The following is a 17,228-nucleotide window of genomic DNA, read 5'->3' as shown; positions in this document are numbered from 1 at the left end:
CTTCATCAACTTGGACATGTATTTGTAATACTGGGTTATTTATTTTTCTGGGTGAGCCTTAATGAAAAACATTATCAGACTATTTTTGAAGTCACAAAGCTCAAACTATTGCAGGTCACCTTCAAAGATTCACTTTCTCAGGGCATTCAAAAGGGTTAGAGGTGACAGTTTCCCCTGGAAGGAAAGGCACCATTCCCTCAGAGGAAATTGCTATCCAAGCATTTTTTAAATTTTCTTTTATATTGAAGTTAGTATTGTGAGAACAGCAGCAAGGCTTTAAGCCATATTAAATTCCCAACATCTTTCTTATTTTTATTTTGAAACTGCTACTTGGTTTTACTTTCTGCTTTTGGTATTATGTGCTAAGCACTCCTCAGAAGAGGCTATAAAAGTGACCTCTGCCCTCAGGACTGTCTGCCAGTGGGTAACTGCCCAACAGATTGTTGTCACCTCTTGTCCCTGTATAAACATCCTCCTCTGTCATCTCCAAGTGTTCTGTTTGTTTCTTCTTCTATATGAAATTTTATCTATGGAACAGACTTTCAAATTTAATCAGACCTACCCTTTTCAACTTGAAACACCTTTATAACATTTCTGTAAGTAATTGCCTTGCCTATATTAACATTCAAAGGAGCAGGAGCCTTCCCTGCCTGTCAGAGCAATCCATTTGAAGTAATAGTAATAGTTAGGGTAATAATGGCTCACACCAAGCATTATGTGTCAGGTATACCCCAGTTTCCTTTATTTGAGCACTCTCCTGTTCCTTGCTCCCCAAATGCTTTCAACCTTTTCTCTATCCCTCTGTGATGTTCAAAATTGAAGTTTCCAGTAGGAGTTATCACCTTCCATGTTTTAGCTTTCATACTTTTATTGATTCATCCTAAAGATGGAACCACTAAAAAAAAGTCTAGAGTAATAAATTTAAAAATTGAAATGTAGTCATAGACAAGATTGAAAATTTCTATTTAGAAAAAATGCTTGAGGTTCTAGTTCTTGAACTACAGCTGAAAGCCCTGCGGATGTCAGAGCTATAACTAACAGGACAAAGAAAGGTAATCAGTTGTCTCTCATCCTGTTTCAGTCTCAGGGACCCGATTTGAACTTTGACTATTCCTAGCAATTCTAAAGAGAGCTCCATTAGTAACATATATTTAGAGAAAAAAATACTTTTGTCCAAAAGTGGGCTTAATTTAATGCTTTTTATTTGTGTATTTCAGGGGGCTCTGGAGCGTAATGAAAGCAAGGTTCTTCGTTTGCAGCTTGAACTCTCAGACACTAAAGCAGAACTTGAAAGGAAGCTTTCAGAGAAAAATGAAGAAATAGAAAATTGTAGGTATGTACAATTATTTTGATGAACAATAGTTACATATTTCAGGATCCTTAACTGAACAAGGATTCATTGTGTTTGGCTACTTTTATAACCTTTGTTGGAATATTAGCACAGAGACAGCTGGTCTGACCCAACACCAGACTCTTCCTAGTCAGCACAGCACTGTTAGTATAAAAGAATACCTCTTACATGATTACTATTAATGTTTATGATTTTCTTATTCAAGCAGCTTCTGCTTGCGTACAAAACTCAAAATAACACACCAAAAAAAGCCAAAGTATGTGGACAAGGACTGTATATACTGCCTGGATCTCCCTACAACAAGCTTCTTTCTTGAGTATTCAAGACACTGACTGATGGTGCCGAACAGTGAAGGAAAAGAACCCAAAAAAAAGTGATGCTGGACATTAAAATTAATGTCAGATCATAGTGAAGTTTCCACCTCCCCCCTGCCTGTACCTGTAGCCATTTGTTTGGAGAGGGGCTGAAGCTAAGAGCCAAGCTGCTTATTGAATCCCTGTTGAAGCAGCTGAGTCTTAATAGTCAGGAAACTGAATTAAATAGGAATCCTGGGTTACAGGATCTTTTCTTAGCTTCATCATAACAAGCTGATGATTTTAGACATCTCACTTCTTAGCTTCTCAGTGAAGTGAGGGGATGAAAGCAGCCCCATCCATGTCACAGAAGGTGGCGAGGAAGATCAGTAAGCCAATGTTGGCAAAGCACTTCACACTCTATAGATCAAAGACACCATTATAAACACATGGAATTAGCTATGATTGTATTATCCATCTGATCTGTTCCCTTAAGTCAGTGCCATATGTCAGCAAGGAAAAGCATTTTTGAGTCTGAGGTTCAACTGGCAATTTGCTTTCAACATGTTTGTTAAACCATTAAGAGAAAAGGTTACCATTTCAGTTAAACTGGCCTCTTCCCCGTAGCCCATCTTCAGACAAAACTCCCATGGGGGTCATCTTTTTAATGAGGGTGTCAAGCCAAATTTGGTCCTCTGTGTGCTTTGAGTTATCTTTGCTCTCACTCACCGGCACTTTCCTCTATAGGACTGACGGTGGGGATGAAATCTGGTCTACTTAAGAGGCTGTGCCTAAGAGACTTTTTTTTTTTTATAAAGGGCAAAAACATTGGACCTTGATATTTGCCCTACTTCCTTCCATGAGGAACAAAAATGAATGTCTCCTTGTACCATTAAAAAAAAAAAAAAAATACTCGTTTCAGGTAACGTCAAACCTGTGCCTATTAATAAACCCAGCTAAGAAAAAATGAGTCCTCAGAGAATCTGCGTCTTGTCAGGTACCTCTGAGTGTCGTAGAGAGAGCTGTTCACCAATTATAATAATTTAAGTGCAAAGGAAGCTGGAGATCCAAACAGCTAGGGCTGGGAGAAGAAAGAATTGAAGCTGAGGCAGGAGCTGTCAAGGGGCTGAAAAAAGAAGGGCGGGCTGGAGGGAGGAGTGAGCTGTTCATGAGTTTTAGTTAATGATTCATAATAACTGTAATAGCTACATCCGGAAAGGAAAGATGAGTATATCTTAACAAAATATCACAAGTACCTTGTAGACCCTTTCTGTCTGAGTGCCCCATGCCAGTGGAGATTGGATCAGAAACCCTTAATCAGAGGGTCTAATCTGACTTCAGGGCTAGGAGAGGAGGGGATCTTAAGGAAACGGAAGAGAACACCAGGGGGAAATACTAGCAAAACATAGGATTTTGAGCAATCAAAGATAAGCCAGGTAAAATCTAGAACTCAAGGGAAATATTGCCTGAGGAAAAGATGAGGCTCAAGGTCCTATTTCACATAATCCTTGGATAACTCCGTAGAAACTGAGGGAGGCATAGCACACAGGACTCAGGATGCTGAAGGGACCAGGAGTACCTCTGAGAGAGACTCAGAGGCAAAGGTAAAAACCTTGGTAGGGCTGAAAATTCTGGTAAATCATTCACTTCACTGATGCTCTGCCTCCCAGCCCACTGTTCTTCCATTAGGGGAGGGCTGATCCTGCGTGAGCCAGGCTGGAAGCCTGTTGGGGTGAAAGAATGAGTGGCTCATATGTGGGTTGTATGTTTCACTTGTTCCATAGTTATTGAGCACTTCATGTTGGCAACATGCTGTGCCTGCTATTCTAGATAGAGCTTCGCAAACTTTTATGAATCGATAGGGCTTTTTTGCGGAGAAGGCAATGGCACCCCACTCCAGTACACTTGCCTGGAAAATCCCATGGATGGAGGAGCCTAGTGGGCTGCAGTCCATGGGGTTGCTAGGAGTCAGACACGACTGAGCGACTTCACTTTCTCTTTTCACTTTCATGCATTGGAGAAGGAAATGGCAACCCACTCCAGTGTTCTTGCCTGGAGAATCCCAGGGACAGGGGAGCCTGGTGTGCTGCCATCTCTGGGGTCACACAGAGTCGGACACGACTGAAGTGACTTAGCATAGCATAGGGCTTTTTTGTTTCCTTACAAATGTTGTAATTAGCAAAGCTAGAGTTAGAGAGGTGATAATGCAGTCACTGATGGAAGGAGAGGCTTTGATCCTCGCCCTCCTCTACCAGGAAAGCAAGAGGGATATCCACGGCCAGCTTGAAGGCCAACTGGCAGCTGTGACTGCCGTCTAAGTCAGGCCCTGCTGCAAGGCCCCAGCTGGGGTTGAAAATAAGTTAGGTGTGTGTCCTGAATCTTCCAGGGCCACTGGCTAAGTACATCCCCCTCCCAACTCAGGGTATTCATGAAAATGCTGAAATGTGTGGGGGCTTCTCAGTGGACCAAAACTGGGGTGTCCCAGCATGCATTCTGCTCTCTCCAGACACACCCAGAGAGGTGCTGGGGAAGGAGTTTTGGGGAGTGAGGCACCAAAATTCCTTATGCTATCAAAATGTGTTTGTTTGCTTTGCTTTGATCATCTATGGAAGGGTTAGGCAAGCTTTTTATTTATGGCATCAGATGGTAAATATTTTTGGCTTTGTGGACCATAGAGTCTCAGTTGCAGCTACTCAAGTCTGCAACCTCAGCTTGAAAGCAGCCATAATAAGAGATCAAATGACATGGCCGAATTTGGCCCAGAGCCCATAGTTAGCTCACCCCTGGCCTGTGACCTCAGGTTCCTAGGAATGATCCATCATCTTTTCCTTCCATATGGTTCACTCCTCTGAACTTAGTAATACTGAACTTTGCCACATGGTCTTCATCTACATACACTATCCAACTTAATTTCTTTTATTGTCTGAGTCTCTTCCAGAAGAATATGTTTAAATTTCTTCTCATGTCTAAGTAAAATATTTTAGCACAACTTCAAGATATAGGATCTCAAAATCAGGCATGGCATTTAGTTAGCGAAATATCTTGTTAATCATTTTAAAACTGAATTGTATGTATTAGAATTAAGGAAAATCTTTCATTTCTGTGATATAGATGAGCAACGTTGCAAGAGAAAAATATTACTGATTAAATTGACACTTTAAAATCCTTAGCTTTTTCAAAATTTAAGCTTTTATTCTGATTTTGTTTGCATTTGTTTTCTTTCCTCAAATTCTATTTCACATTTTGGGAAAAATAGAAAAGGAACTTTTACCATATTGCCTTGGTCTTGACTGCTTCATTTTTCTTTAAAAATAAATGTGCTTGAGGAGTTTTCATTTGAAAGATTTCTTGACTCTGCGTGGAATGTGCTGATTGTTTAGTGGCAATTCTCCAGGCCTGTATTATATGGAAGCCTCTTAAACCGTAGCACTTTCTACTTGTCTGTAGGTACTCATGAAATTGCATAAACAACTGTGGAAAAAGTACAGTTGAAACATCCATTTTGTTTGCTTAAGTGGATTATATCTCTGTACAGAGGATTTTGACACCAGCCTAGTGATGCTTTAGTGTTCCTGTATAAGTAGAGTCAGTTCAGCAAAAATGAGTTTCCTTATGTAAGACAGAGCAATATCTCAAAGCTTTCAGTGCTGTTGAGTATGTGTCCCTGTAGTACTTGTGGGCTAGGGCTGCCATAACAAAATAGACTGGGTGGCTTAAATAGCAGAAATTTATTTTCTCACATTTCTGGAGGTTGGAGGTTCAAGATCAAGATGTTCCCCCTGAGACCTCTCTCCTTGGTTTGCTGGATCCTCACATTTTCTTTTCTCTGTGCACATTCATCCCTAAAGTTTCTGTCTGTGTCCACATTTCCTATTCTTCTAAAGACATCAGTAAGATTGGATTCAGTTCAGTCGTTCAGTCATGTCCGACTCTTTGTGACCCCATGAATTGCAGCATGCCAGGCCTCCCTGTCCATCACCAACTCCTGGAGTTCACCCAAACTCACGTCCATCGAGTCAGTGATGCTATCCAGCCACCTCATCCTCCATCGTCCCCTTCTCCTGCCCCCAGTCCCTCCCAGCATCAGAGTCTTTTCCAATGAGTCAACGCTTTGCATGAGGTGGCCAAAGTATTGGAGTTTCAGCTTTAGCATCAGTCCTTCCAAAGAATACCCAGGACTGATCTCCTTGAGAATGGACTAGTTGGATCTCTTTGCAGTCCAAGGGACTCTCAAGAGTCTTCTCCAACACCACAGTTCAAAAGCATCAGTTCTTTGGTGCTCACCACCCTAAGGGCCTCATTTAACTTAATCACCTCTTTAAAGGCCCTGTCTTCAAATACACTCGCATTCTGAGGTACTGGGGTATAGCGCTTCAACATATGAGTTTGGTTGGGGTGGGGAGAGAGACACAATTCAGTCATAATAGTCTCTAGTGACTTTATATGCTGGCATCCCTGTGGGATCCTCTTCTGGCAGCCAAGCAAAAGCCCAGGACCTAAAGGCAGGCAGGAGAGTCTGACCACAGCATTCGGAGGCACAGGAGATGTGCTAATTCTGGGCTCTGGGCCAGAAAGTTTTTTCTCTTACATTTGCATAATTACTTCTGAACGCCCCCTCCATCAATGGGGTGAAGTGTGGTCATGAAAAGTGGCACCTCCACCTGTCACCTAGTTGAAAACTCTGACCACACTCTTACTCCTCTGCAGGCTGCATGTCTTCCTGATTGGCCTCGGAGCTCAGAACGCAGGCTCAGCGATAACTCAGTGTGGAACCTAATTCTGACTCAAAATGAGCATGTGTCTGCTATTTGGGCTGATAGACTCTATGAGTATGGCTTGTCTTATCTGTCCAGTATTAGGCCCTGCTTCATAGGGTGAGCTTAACAGGGCCTGTGTTAGTTATAACGGTTACATTGTCCTAACTCACAACCACCCAATCTCAGTGGCTTAAAAGTGTATCTTTGCTCTGTGTCAGAGTCCAGTGTGGGGTAGGATGGAGAGTGGGCCACTACTCTTCCAAGTCATTCAAGAACTCAGGTTCCTTCCATCTTTTGATGCCAGATGGTTCATTTGTGGCCCTCAGGTTTGCCATTGATGGGGAAGAGAGCACAGAATCATGAGTAAAAAGTTGTATGTGTGAGGCTTGGAAACACTTTTGCCCATATCAATTGGTCAGAATTCAGTCACACAGTCCCAGACTTTCTGCAAGAGGGTTTGGAAATGATTTCTCGGGGTTCCCCATATTTTTCCTTTGTCTTCCTGAACACACATCTATTGTGTAAGCTTCTGGCACTTTGCAAAAATGGTTTCAGCATGGATGTTATAAAGGCATGTTGAAGTAATTCAATATCACACAGCAGTTAGTTTTCTCAGCCTATCCTTGGTTGTACTCCCAAACTCCTGGCGAAAGATAACCATGCTATTCTAGGAGAATTAGGTGTCACAGGCCATTAGAGCAGGATTGCTGGTGCAGGACTTGTTTCAACCCGGATGACTGTTTCTTGCTGTCTTCAAACATGTTTCACCATTGAAAGTGTTTAAATATTATGCCCGTCTGAAAGAGCATCCTCCCTTCACTCTTAGCCACTATAGGGAATCCAGATATTTGCCTTAGACTGTCCTTGAGGAGGTCTTAGACAAGGGCAAAGTCTGTCCCACAGGAATCTCAAAAATATTCTAGTGCTTTTCTCTTTTAAATTTTATTTATATTTATTTTTGGCTGTGCTGGGTCTTCATCGCCGTGCAGGCTTTTGTCTAGTTGCAGTGAGTGGGGCTACTAGTTGTGCTGTGCAGGCTTCACATGGTGGTGGCTTCTCTTGCTGTGGAGCGTGGGCTCTGGGACACATGGGCTTCAGTAGAAGCGGCATGTGGGCTACACAGCACAGGCTCAATTGTTGTGGTGCACAGGCTTAGTTGCTCTGCAGCATGTGGGATCCTACCAAACCAGGGATCAAACCCGTGTCTCCTGCATTGGCAGGCACATTCTTTACCACTGAACCACCAGGGAAGCCCACTAGTGATTTTCTTGATTTTTCTGGGGAGTTGACGTGGAAAACAGTTGATCTGATACGCTGTACAAATGCTCACTGATCTAACCCTTCAACCTCCATGGTTTCCAAATGAAGACCCTTTAGACTCATTTTGTTAATTACACAGAATCTGTCTTGAATTTTAAGTTTTTCTCTGATTCTTAAACTGTTGTGTGTACACAGCAGGTACCCTTTCTCAACCTGGGTGCATGATTTCCCCCCCTGAATGTACTCTAAAATTAGGAAGAAGCAGCAGTGTGCTATTGACTCCCTGCAGTCGAGTCTGGATTCTGAAGCTCGTTGCAGAATTGAGGCCACCCGGCTGAAGAGGAGCATGGAAGGGGACCTCACTGAGATGGAGCTCCAGCTTAGCTGTGCCAGCCGGCAGGCATCAGAGGCCACCAAGTCCCTGGGCCAGCTCCAGACCCAGGTCAAGGTATTTTCAATTGTCACATGGGGATGAAGCAGGGACGCCTCTGCTTATGGGAGCAAGCCAAGTAACAGGTTGTGTTCCACAATAAAAGTGAGGACACCAAATCTAGTCCTTCAGGAGACCTTACATTCAATCGGCTTACATTAATATGTGCTTATGATTAACTGGTTTATGTTATGTTTAACTTTGTTGAGTGTGCACACACAAACTCAGGTCCCATTCGACTCCCAGGGACCCGTGCCCAGGCCCAAGTTTTCTCTCCCAGGACCTGCAGGTGCAGGTGGATGACAGCACATGCCTGAACAGCGAGCTGAAGGAGCAGGTGGCGGTGGCCGAGCGGCGCAATGCTCTTCTCCAGGCTGAAGTCGAGGAGCTAAAGTCCTTGCAGGAGCAGACAGAGCGCAGTCGCAGGCTGGCAGAGGAGGAGCTCCTGGAAGCCACGGAAAAAATCAATCTTTTCCATGCCCAGGTGGGACCCATAAACTCCCCATTAGCTTCATCAGCTGGTTGGAGGCAGAAATTTCTACATAGTCAGCCTTGGTCTTGAACCATACACACTTGCCACATGGAGCCTTGGGGGTGTCCGGTGAGACAGGGAGAGCCTTTGGCAGCAGAGTGGTGGCCATACCCTTCATTCATCTCCAAATGCATGGGCTCCCTAGGGCTGCAGCAACACAGTCCACAAACTGAGGGGCTTAAAACAACAGAAATGTAACCTCTTACAGTTCTAAAGGCTAGAAGTCTGAAATCAAGGCGTTGGCAGGGTAGCACTCCCTCTGAATCTTGTAGGGGAATCCTTCCTTGCCTTTTCTCAGCTTCTGGTGGTTTACTGGCAATCTTTGGTGTTCCTTAGCTTGTAGATCAGAGAAGGCAATGGCACCCTACTCCAGTACTCTTGCCTGGAAAATCCCATGGACGGAGGAGCCTGGTAGGCTGCAGTCCATGGGGTCACTAAGAGTTGGACACAACTGAGCAACTTCACTTTCACTTTTTGCTTTCATGCATTGGAAAAGGAAATGGCAACCCACTCCAGTGTTTTTGCCTGGAGAATCCCAGGGACGGGGGAGCCTAGTGGGCTCCCGTCTATGGGGTCGCACAGAGTCGGACACGACTGAAGCAACTTAGCAGCAGCAGCAGCAGCTTGTAGATTCATCACTCCAATTCTCTGCCTTCACATGGCATTGTCTCTGTTTTAGCATCATTTTCCTTCTGTATCTGTCATTGTCCAAATTTCCAAATTTTTATGAGGACATCAGTCAGATTAGGACCCACCCTGGGTCTGGAGGATCTCCTGGAGGAGGGTATGGCAACCCACTCCAGTATTCTTGCCTGGAAAGTCCCAAGAAGAGGATCCTAGTAGGCTACAGTCCATGGGGTCACAAAGAGTTGGACATGACTGACCTCATTTTAACTTGATTGCCTCTGTATGGAACCTGTTTCCAAGTAAGGTCACATTCTGAGAACTGGTGGTTAGGACTTCAGCCTATGTTTCTTGTGGGGAGGGACACAATTTGACCCATAACATTAAGCCCTGTCAGAAGACTGAACTGTCAGGAAACTCACAGCTAGGATGCTGGAGAGAGAGGATGAGGGGAACATTCACTAGTGTTCCAGAGTCATTTACCTGTTTATCCTGTTCCCTCTATGCCAATGTGTTCCCTATGAATCCCAGGATTCAGGGAAAAAAAAAAAAGCTGCCTAAGAGCCAAGAGATTTCAAACAATTCTGAGTGGCTCCTGACAGTTATAATGAGTTGTCAGGACTCTGGCTTCTCATGGAAGGTTATGTAAGTGACACAAAACAAGAATTCTTAGAATTTTTACTATTTTTGTGGAATCAGGAGAAACCATAGTGGTTAGACAAATGCATATAGTAAATGGGTCATTCAGTAAACATTTTTAGTGCATCTACCATAACCTAGACAGGTGTACGTGGTATTGTTGTTTAGTCCCTCAGTCATTTCTGACTCTTTTGTGACCCCATGGACTGTAGCCCACCAGGCTCCTCTCTTTCCTTGGGATTTTCCCAGTAAGAATACTGGAGTGGGTAGCCATTCTCTTCTCCAGGGGATCTTCCTGACCCAGGGATCAAATCCGGGTCTCCTGCATTGGCAGGTGGATTCTTAACCACTGGGCCACTGGGGAAGCCCAGTAGTATATAGTATAGATAGATGCAGAATATCTCCATCATCCTAAAAACATGAAGATCTAAGTAAACAAGCTGCAGAGCACTGCCAGGAGTACAGTGATAAAGCAAGGATAGTCCTATAGAAAGCCTTCCCTGTTGATCCTACACTTCAGGAGATGCACAGTCTGCTTGATCTGAGCTGTGAAGGACACGTAAGAAGTCAGCCAAGTAGAGAGAAGAGTCAAGGGCAGAGGCATGAGGAGAGGAGGGGATTTAGGATGTTAAGAAAAATTGATATATTTACTACAGCGTACGGTGAGGGTGGGGTGGGAGAAATCAGCAGAATTGATGCTAAGGGAGAGGCAGATAGACCCAGGTCACCAGGGACTTGATTTTGAAACTGATGAAGTTTGAAGTCTGCTGAAGAATTGTGAGTAACTGGGAGCAAAGTTATTAGATTTGCATCTTCAGAAGTTTACTCTGATGATTGTTGTGAAGGATGGATTCATGCAGCTAGGGGCAGATGTGCCACGCTCGGGGCTATTTAGAAACATCTGTAGGATCATTGTGGTTGCCATAGTGACTGGGAAGTGCCATTGACATTTAGTAGGCAAGTTCCAAAGATACTAATGCTCCTGCAAAATACAGGTAATTCGCTATCACAAAGAATTACCCCTCCCGGAATGCCAACTGTAACTGAGAAACACTGGATAAAAGGAAATATAAACCAAAGATGCACCAGCTGGAAGGCACTGCATTTAGTTTGTGCCTACAGTCTGACTTTGTGTCCATGTGCATGACATGATCCTATTAGGATACCACATGTATAAAACAGGCTATAGGCTGTGCATAATTCCCGACAGGCTAACTCACTTCAGTATTTTCTTTCTCTCTCAGGAAAGCTTAAATAAATAAAATGAGTAGAAGTGTTATAAAGTAGAATATTGAATTTTTAAAAAGTAAATCTGTAGTACTTAATAGCTATTGGTAACAAATCATTTGCCATACATGGTTATAGCTGATGATGCACCAGTGGGTCTCCATATGATGATAAAGCACTAGCCTAGAGAGAGATGAGGACATCAACCAGAGCAAAAGCAGACATAGAGAGGAGGAGATAGATCTGAAAAAGAAAGAAAAGAAAAGAAAATTAGGCCACAGAGACTTGATCTCCAGAGCAGAGTTTCTGAAACTTTATGTGTATAAGAGCAAATAACACAAAAATGTATATTCTCAGGCCTCACCCCAGACCCACTGCAGAATCTCTGCTATAGGAGGAATCAAGCGAGTTTTCAGGTGATGCTGCCAGTCCAGAAACTACCCTTTGTGCAGTTCTGATCTAGGTGATCTATGGCTCACAAGGACTCCTCTCTCTTGTGAGGTCCTACCTTGGCCAAGAGGACCCCTTGCAATTCTGGGAATACCAGCTATCTTCTGATTGATGTATAGTGACCATTTTATAGACCTCTAACCTAGACCAGACATATGAGGCCAAAGTTATCCCTGTCTGATTACATGTGTCCTTTTTCAAACATCTAGCTTGCCCTTCTGCAAAGTACTCCCTCACCCTCTGCTTCCCAAAGAGAACCAATCATTTAGCTTGAAAATACTTTAACCATCAACTCCCTAGTGGATTTTAAGTGATTCTGTGTATAAAAGAAGCAAGATTTACACTTGTACCTTTCTTTACAAAGAGTTTCTATGGAGTTTTGTGCAGTGAGCATCCTGACAAACTCCAGGAAATGCCCTCACCCTCACCCCCCAGGCTACACCCCTGGCAGTAGGAGTCCCTGGGCACATAGAGCCTGTCTCTCGATGAGGACTGAGGATAGCAATCTTGACAAAGATGCTTCCCACCATTGAGGAAGCAGGACAGAACCTGTGAGGCTGGAATATCTCTCTTCCTGTTTCCAAGGTTTAATCTTGCCACTGAGAAAGGCACTAGCCAGAGGAAAAGTGAACAAACAGAAGAGAAATTAAAAATAGGAAGGCTATGCCTTTTAAATACATTCTCTCTGCTAAGCTTTCACACCCTCAGAAAAGCTGTGCTACAAACACAGACCAAAAAGGAGTTTCAGTTTCTAATGTCACAACCCAGGAAGGAAAGAATTAGGGCAGCACCAGCCAAAGAACACAAGTAACTCTCCCGTGTGATGGAGCTTTCTAAGGGCTGGGGGGTGAGGCTCATCAGAATTGCTTTTCCCACCCCCTGTATCAGTGCAGAATTGGTAGAAACGGAGGTCGATGATGAGGAAGATTGTTCCCCCTGGAGCAGCATGCAGGAAGCTCATTTTTATTTCCCAGACCCCTGCTTTCCAGATGTCTGCTTTTGACCCTGACTTCTACTCTGGAACACTTGCTTCTTCCCACATCAAAGAGCAAAAGGCAGAAAAACATACTCCTCAACAAGGGGAAAACCAAACATGTGTTTGGGACTCGTAGGTTGTCTGGATCCACTGCTCCTTTCAGATTCAGGCTGCCATCTCTCCAGTAGTGGACCATGCATAGATGAAATCCCATGCATTCAGTCTAATGTGGTCTCTTGGCCCTGGAAGTGCTGCTTCACTGAGTATGGCTAACTAGAGGAAAATGACCTCCTGGCCAGAGCCCCTCACATTGCATGTCCTGAGCAGACCAGCTTGCATTTCACCACTGATCTCAACTTTCCTAATCAGGATGCTGCTTTTCTTTAGAACACAAGTCTCCTCAGCCAGAAGAAGAAACTGGAGGTGGATGTAGCCAGGATGCAGAAGGAAGCTGAGGAGGCGATGCAGGGCTGTCAAAATGCAGAAGAGAAGGCCAAGAAGGCAGCCACCGAGGTGGGTCCATGACTGCCTGCTCACTCCAGTCTTCCAGAGCTGACAGGAGCAGTAGCCAAGGGGCAGGGGCAAAGCTGCAGCCAGAAAGGATTCCATTGATTCTCCATATAGCCAGGGGGGAGATTAACTGACCCCTCTGCCTCTCTGCCCTCATTTTGGAAATTAGGCCAATCGGCTCCTCCCTTCCACCCAAACCACACAATGAAAAGAAGCAGCTGAATCACCATAAGCAAAATCTTCTGAAAGCAAGAGACTTTTTAAAATAGTCAAACCACTTTCCACTTGTGAATCAATATATCTAGTGTCTAGAAACAATTGTTCTTATGTTTCCTTACCCATAGCTATTTTTCCTGGGGCCTGTAATGGCTTCATGATGATGATCTGGCAAGAATGCTTATTTCACTTATTTTTTTACAGCCCATACTGCTGCTTCAGTAACAGAATCGGGTCGGTGAGGAAGGCCTTCAGGATTGGTGTACCTTCCTTATCTGCAAGTTTAAAGCTGTTGATAGGTGTCCTTTTCGTGAATGAGACCAAGTTCAGGGTTGACTGCCAGCCTTGACTGTACCTTTGTGGGCACCGAAAAGAGATACCCTCTGGACACCCACTGCAGATAGATGCAGATTTCTCTCAAAAGGCATGACAAACAGATGACAGTACTCAAAAAAAAAAAAAAAAAAAAAAAAAGGCCATGGAAGGAGGGAGGTGGGAGAAAAGTCTGTGTGTCAAGGTCCCAGGCTTGCAGGTCCCAGCGCCTGCCGAGCAGAGCTTGGACTTGATTTCACCCTCCACTCACCACTTCCCCATCAGGTGCTTCTGCACACTATGTTGGATGCACAAACACATGCAGCAGCCCAGAGCTCGCCCTGAGGTTGAAAGCTGATCTTCTTGCTAAACAGTATATGGGAACAGAAGAGAGAAGATACTCAGTTAGGTTTTACATTAGTCATTTTAAGATTCAAAAGAAGGGGAAAACTTATGTCTGTATCTGTCTGAATCATCAAGCACTTGGGTAATTAAAATTCTTGCACCAAATCCTAGCTCTAGGTCACTGTAGAATCCAGAAGAATGGGGAAAGCATGCCTAGCATTCAGCCACTTTGTATCAACGCAGACACTCTGCTTTCTGATGGAAAAGAGGTGTGAGAAAGCTTAAAAGTGTTTGGCCAAGGGAAAAATAATATGCTCATTTCAAACATTTATGAAAATCTACACAGAAGTGGGGAAAAAAGAGCTTTTTACTCCTGCTTGGTAAATTTATGCAGTCACACGTTAGGAAGACTCTATCTGCATAACTTCACCTTTAAAAGATCTTCTTGACAATGTTGAAAAATGAACTCACTACCTTTTCCCCTGCCTTAATTCTCCAGTAATTCAGCTCTGAGCTCCAGCCCCACATAGCAAAACCCAGAGTTACCTCCATTATTTATTCTTTGCCCTCACCATCTGCACAGACGTCTCACACTTAAATTATGCAGATGGTTGATAACCTGATAGACAGAGAAACTTTGGCTGAGAGGGCAGTGTTCTTACATTAAAGGCACTGAGAGATTCATGAAACAGTTCTTAGTAATGGCAGCAAGACACCGAGCCCTTGTATACACAATCAAAGCCGAGAGCAGGCTTTGCAAGAATTAACCATCCTTTTGCCAGATTATTGGCACCGAGAGCATCAGTTGCTGCCAAATTCCTAGAGCCTAAACGTGTTTGCAGTTGCAAGTCACAGAATTACAGAAGTGAGGCGTGAAAAAGATTCTCCTAGGCACGCCACACTCTTCCTGGTGCATGCAAAGCATAGGACATGTCCTGGTGCTTTACTCAGTTAAAAACTCTGCCCTCAATTGGTCATCTTTCTTTGAATACAGATATTGTGTGATAGTGTTCACATGGTGTTTCATCTCTGGTCTGTTTCACCACCCGTCACCCTGATCTCCAGTAGCTGCTGCTATCTTGATTGCCTTATGGTTACCAAACTCGAGGACCAGAAGTTAGGGAGAGCATAGTGGGAAGAGATGAAGTACAGAGGCGAGGCATGGCCTTTAGTCACATCAGGAACTGAAGACTAGGGACAAAAATGTTCAGTTCTGTTGGCTGCCAGATTATCTCAGTCCCTTTCCTTCTTTTCTAGGTAGCAAACATGTCAGAAGCACTGAAGAAGGAGCAAGATACCAATGCCCACTTGGAGAAGATGAGAAAGAACATGGAGCAGACAATTAAAGACTTGCAAGAGAGGCTGGATGATGCTGAGCAGACGGCCATAGTGGGGAACAGAAAGCAAATCCAGAAACTAGAATCCAGGGTAGGAGTTTGCCTGTGTAATCATGGGGTCTTGACAACTCCCAGTTCAAAGTCTTATTGTCTTGGGATATCACATCAGATAGTGCTACCTCCCTCTTCACTTTGGCTTGTAGCACTTGCAGTCATCTGAGAGTGTCAGATCTCAGTATATTCATTCATTCTTCTTGACTTTGGGCCACTAAACAGGACTCTTCCTGGAGTGGGTGAAACCTGCCTTCCTGCTTAGTGGAATGTATCTCCCCCAGCTTCACCCGCCCCGGCTCTAGGCTCCCCACAGCCTGGGGACCCACTGTTTCCAAACATTCTCTCAACAGTCTTGATTCCCTGCCTTTGCTCCCATTATCTGCTCTATGGAGAATGCCTGTATCCTAACAGCCAGAGAAAGCAGAGGGAAACAAGTAAATCAAGGACCAAAAAGACTTTAGTGCAGATGTAGTGAGGACTGACAGAATTGATGTAGTACCTGCCTTCAGGGAGCTTCAGGATAGGAAGACTAGAAAGACCTATCTTGAAAATAGGATTTTTAAAATTATTGAATCAATTTCAGTGACAATTTACAGGTCATGTGACAGATGCTATAAGGATAGAAAGAATATTTGACTGGGATTTTCATGCCTCAGAAGGGCCTCTGAGAAAGTATTGCCATTGCACATTTATGATACATCTATATAATGGAATACCAATACACATTTATGGTATAATCATACTGATTAAGGAGTGAAGAAGAGTGTTGTAATGTCCTGGAGTTCATGCCTAGTAGTACAATGATAATAAAGGCACAGGCAATGTGGAGAGTATATAACCTTCTGTGCAAGAAAGAGGGAAAATATGAAGACATGTACACATCTGCCTATATTTTCAAAAAGAATTGGTGGTGGGATAAAATGAAGACTAATAAAAGCCACTGGTCCCTTGGACTGCAAGGAGATCCAGCCAGTTCATCCTAAAGGAAATCAGTCTTAAATATTCATTGGAAGGACTGATGCTGAAGCTGAAACGCCAATACTTTGGCCACCTGATGTGAATAACTGACTCATCTGAAAAGACCCTGATGCTGGGAAAGATTGAAGGTGGGAGGAGAAGGTGATGACAGAGAATGCGCTAGTTAGATGGCATCACCAACTCAGTGTACATGAGTTTGAGCAAACTCTGGGAGTTGGTGATGGACAGGGAGGCCTGGCGTGCTGCAGTCCATGGGGTTGCAAAGAGTTGAACATGACTGAGTGACTGAACTGAATAAAAGCCACTACGCATAGGAGGAAAACACAGAGATGAAAGTTAGGCCTTCTGAATGGACCTTGTTTAGTTGGTTTGATTGCAAAATTGTATGAAAGACACCCTTCCCTATCAACCCCCTACCCCATGTCCTGCTTTATTTCTCTCCATTCCACTTACCACCATCTAACATAATCTATGTTTTACTTTGCTTTGTGTGTTTCATTCATTAGAATGGATGCTTATAGAGGGGAGAGATTTTTGTGTTTTTTCCCCTGCTGTATCCCTGGTGCATAGGAGGCATCATATTCATTGAATGATGTTAACCTTGATCGTGTAATTCTGTAAGGCTACAGGCCAGCTGCTCATCTGTACTACAGCTCTCCCACCTAGCAGGGCTGTGGGTGGCATATGTGTGACATAGACTCAGGGTCTGGTTTCTTTAGAGAATCAGAACTGAACATGGAGAAAGATGAGGCAGCTTATTCTCTATATATACTTATGTCCTTCTAATACGCACATGTGTATGTACTTTTGTAATCCAAGAGAGGATACTTATCATCTCTGCATGGATTAGCTTTTCACATCCTTCAGAGTCTAAACAGTCCTTTTATGAGCTCACCTAGTTCGACCAGCTCACTTGGCGAGGCAGTTTTCCCAGAGA

General features: G+C 43.8%; 1 protein-coding gene across 3 annotated transcripts in view; it reads left to right on the top strand.

Moving 5' to 3' along the window:
- Positions 1-17,228, top strand: part of MYH15 (myosin heavy chain 15) — a 124,566-nt gene that overhangs the window by 96,995 nt on the left and 10,343 nt on the right. For all 3 annotated transcript variants that reach the window (XM_025283513.3, XM_044941531.2, XM_044941522.2), the window contains exons 23-27: positions 1,218-1,333; positions 7,917-8,109; positions 8,372-8,575; positions 12,927-13,052; positions 15,180-15,350. In XM_025283513.3, coding sequence (XP_025139298.3) covers positions 1,218-1,333; positions 7,917-8,109; positions 8,372-8,575; positions 12,927-13,052; positions 15,180-15,350 — 810 coding nt within the window. The remainder of the gene's footprint in view (positions 1-1,217; positions 1,334-7,916; positions 8,110-8,371; positions 8,576-12,926; positions 13,053-15,179; positions 15,351-17,228) is intronic.

The sequence above is a fragment of the Bubalus bubalis genome, chromosome 1, assembly GCF_019923935.1.
Source record: "Bubalus bubalis isolate 160015118507 breed Murrah chromosome 1, NDDB_SH_1, whole genome shotgun sequence".
Taxonomy (NCBI): domain Eukaryota; kingdom Metazoa; phylum Chordata; class Mammalia; order Artiodactyla; family Bovidae; genus Bubalus; species Bubalus bubalis.
Note: the sequence above shows the minus strand (reverse complement) of the source record. Positions and strands in the feature narration are given on the sequence as shown.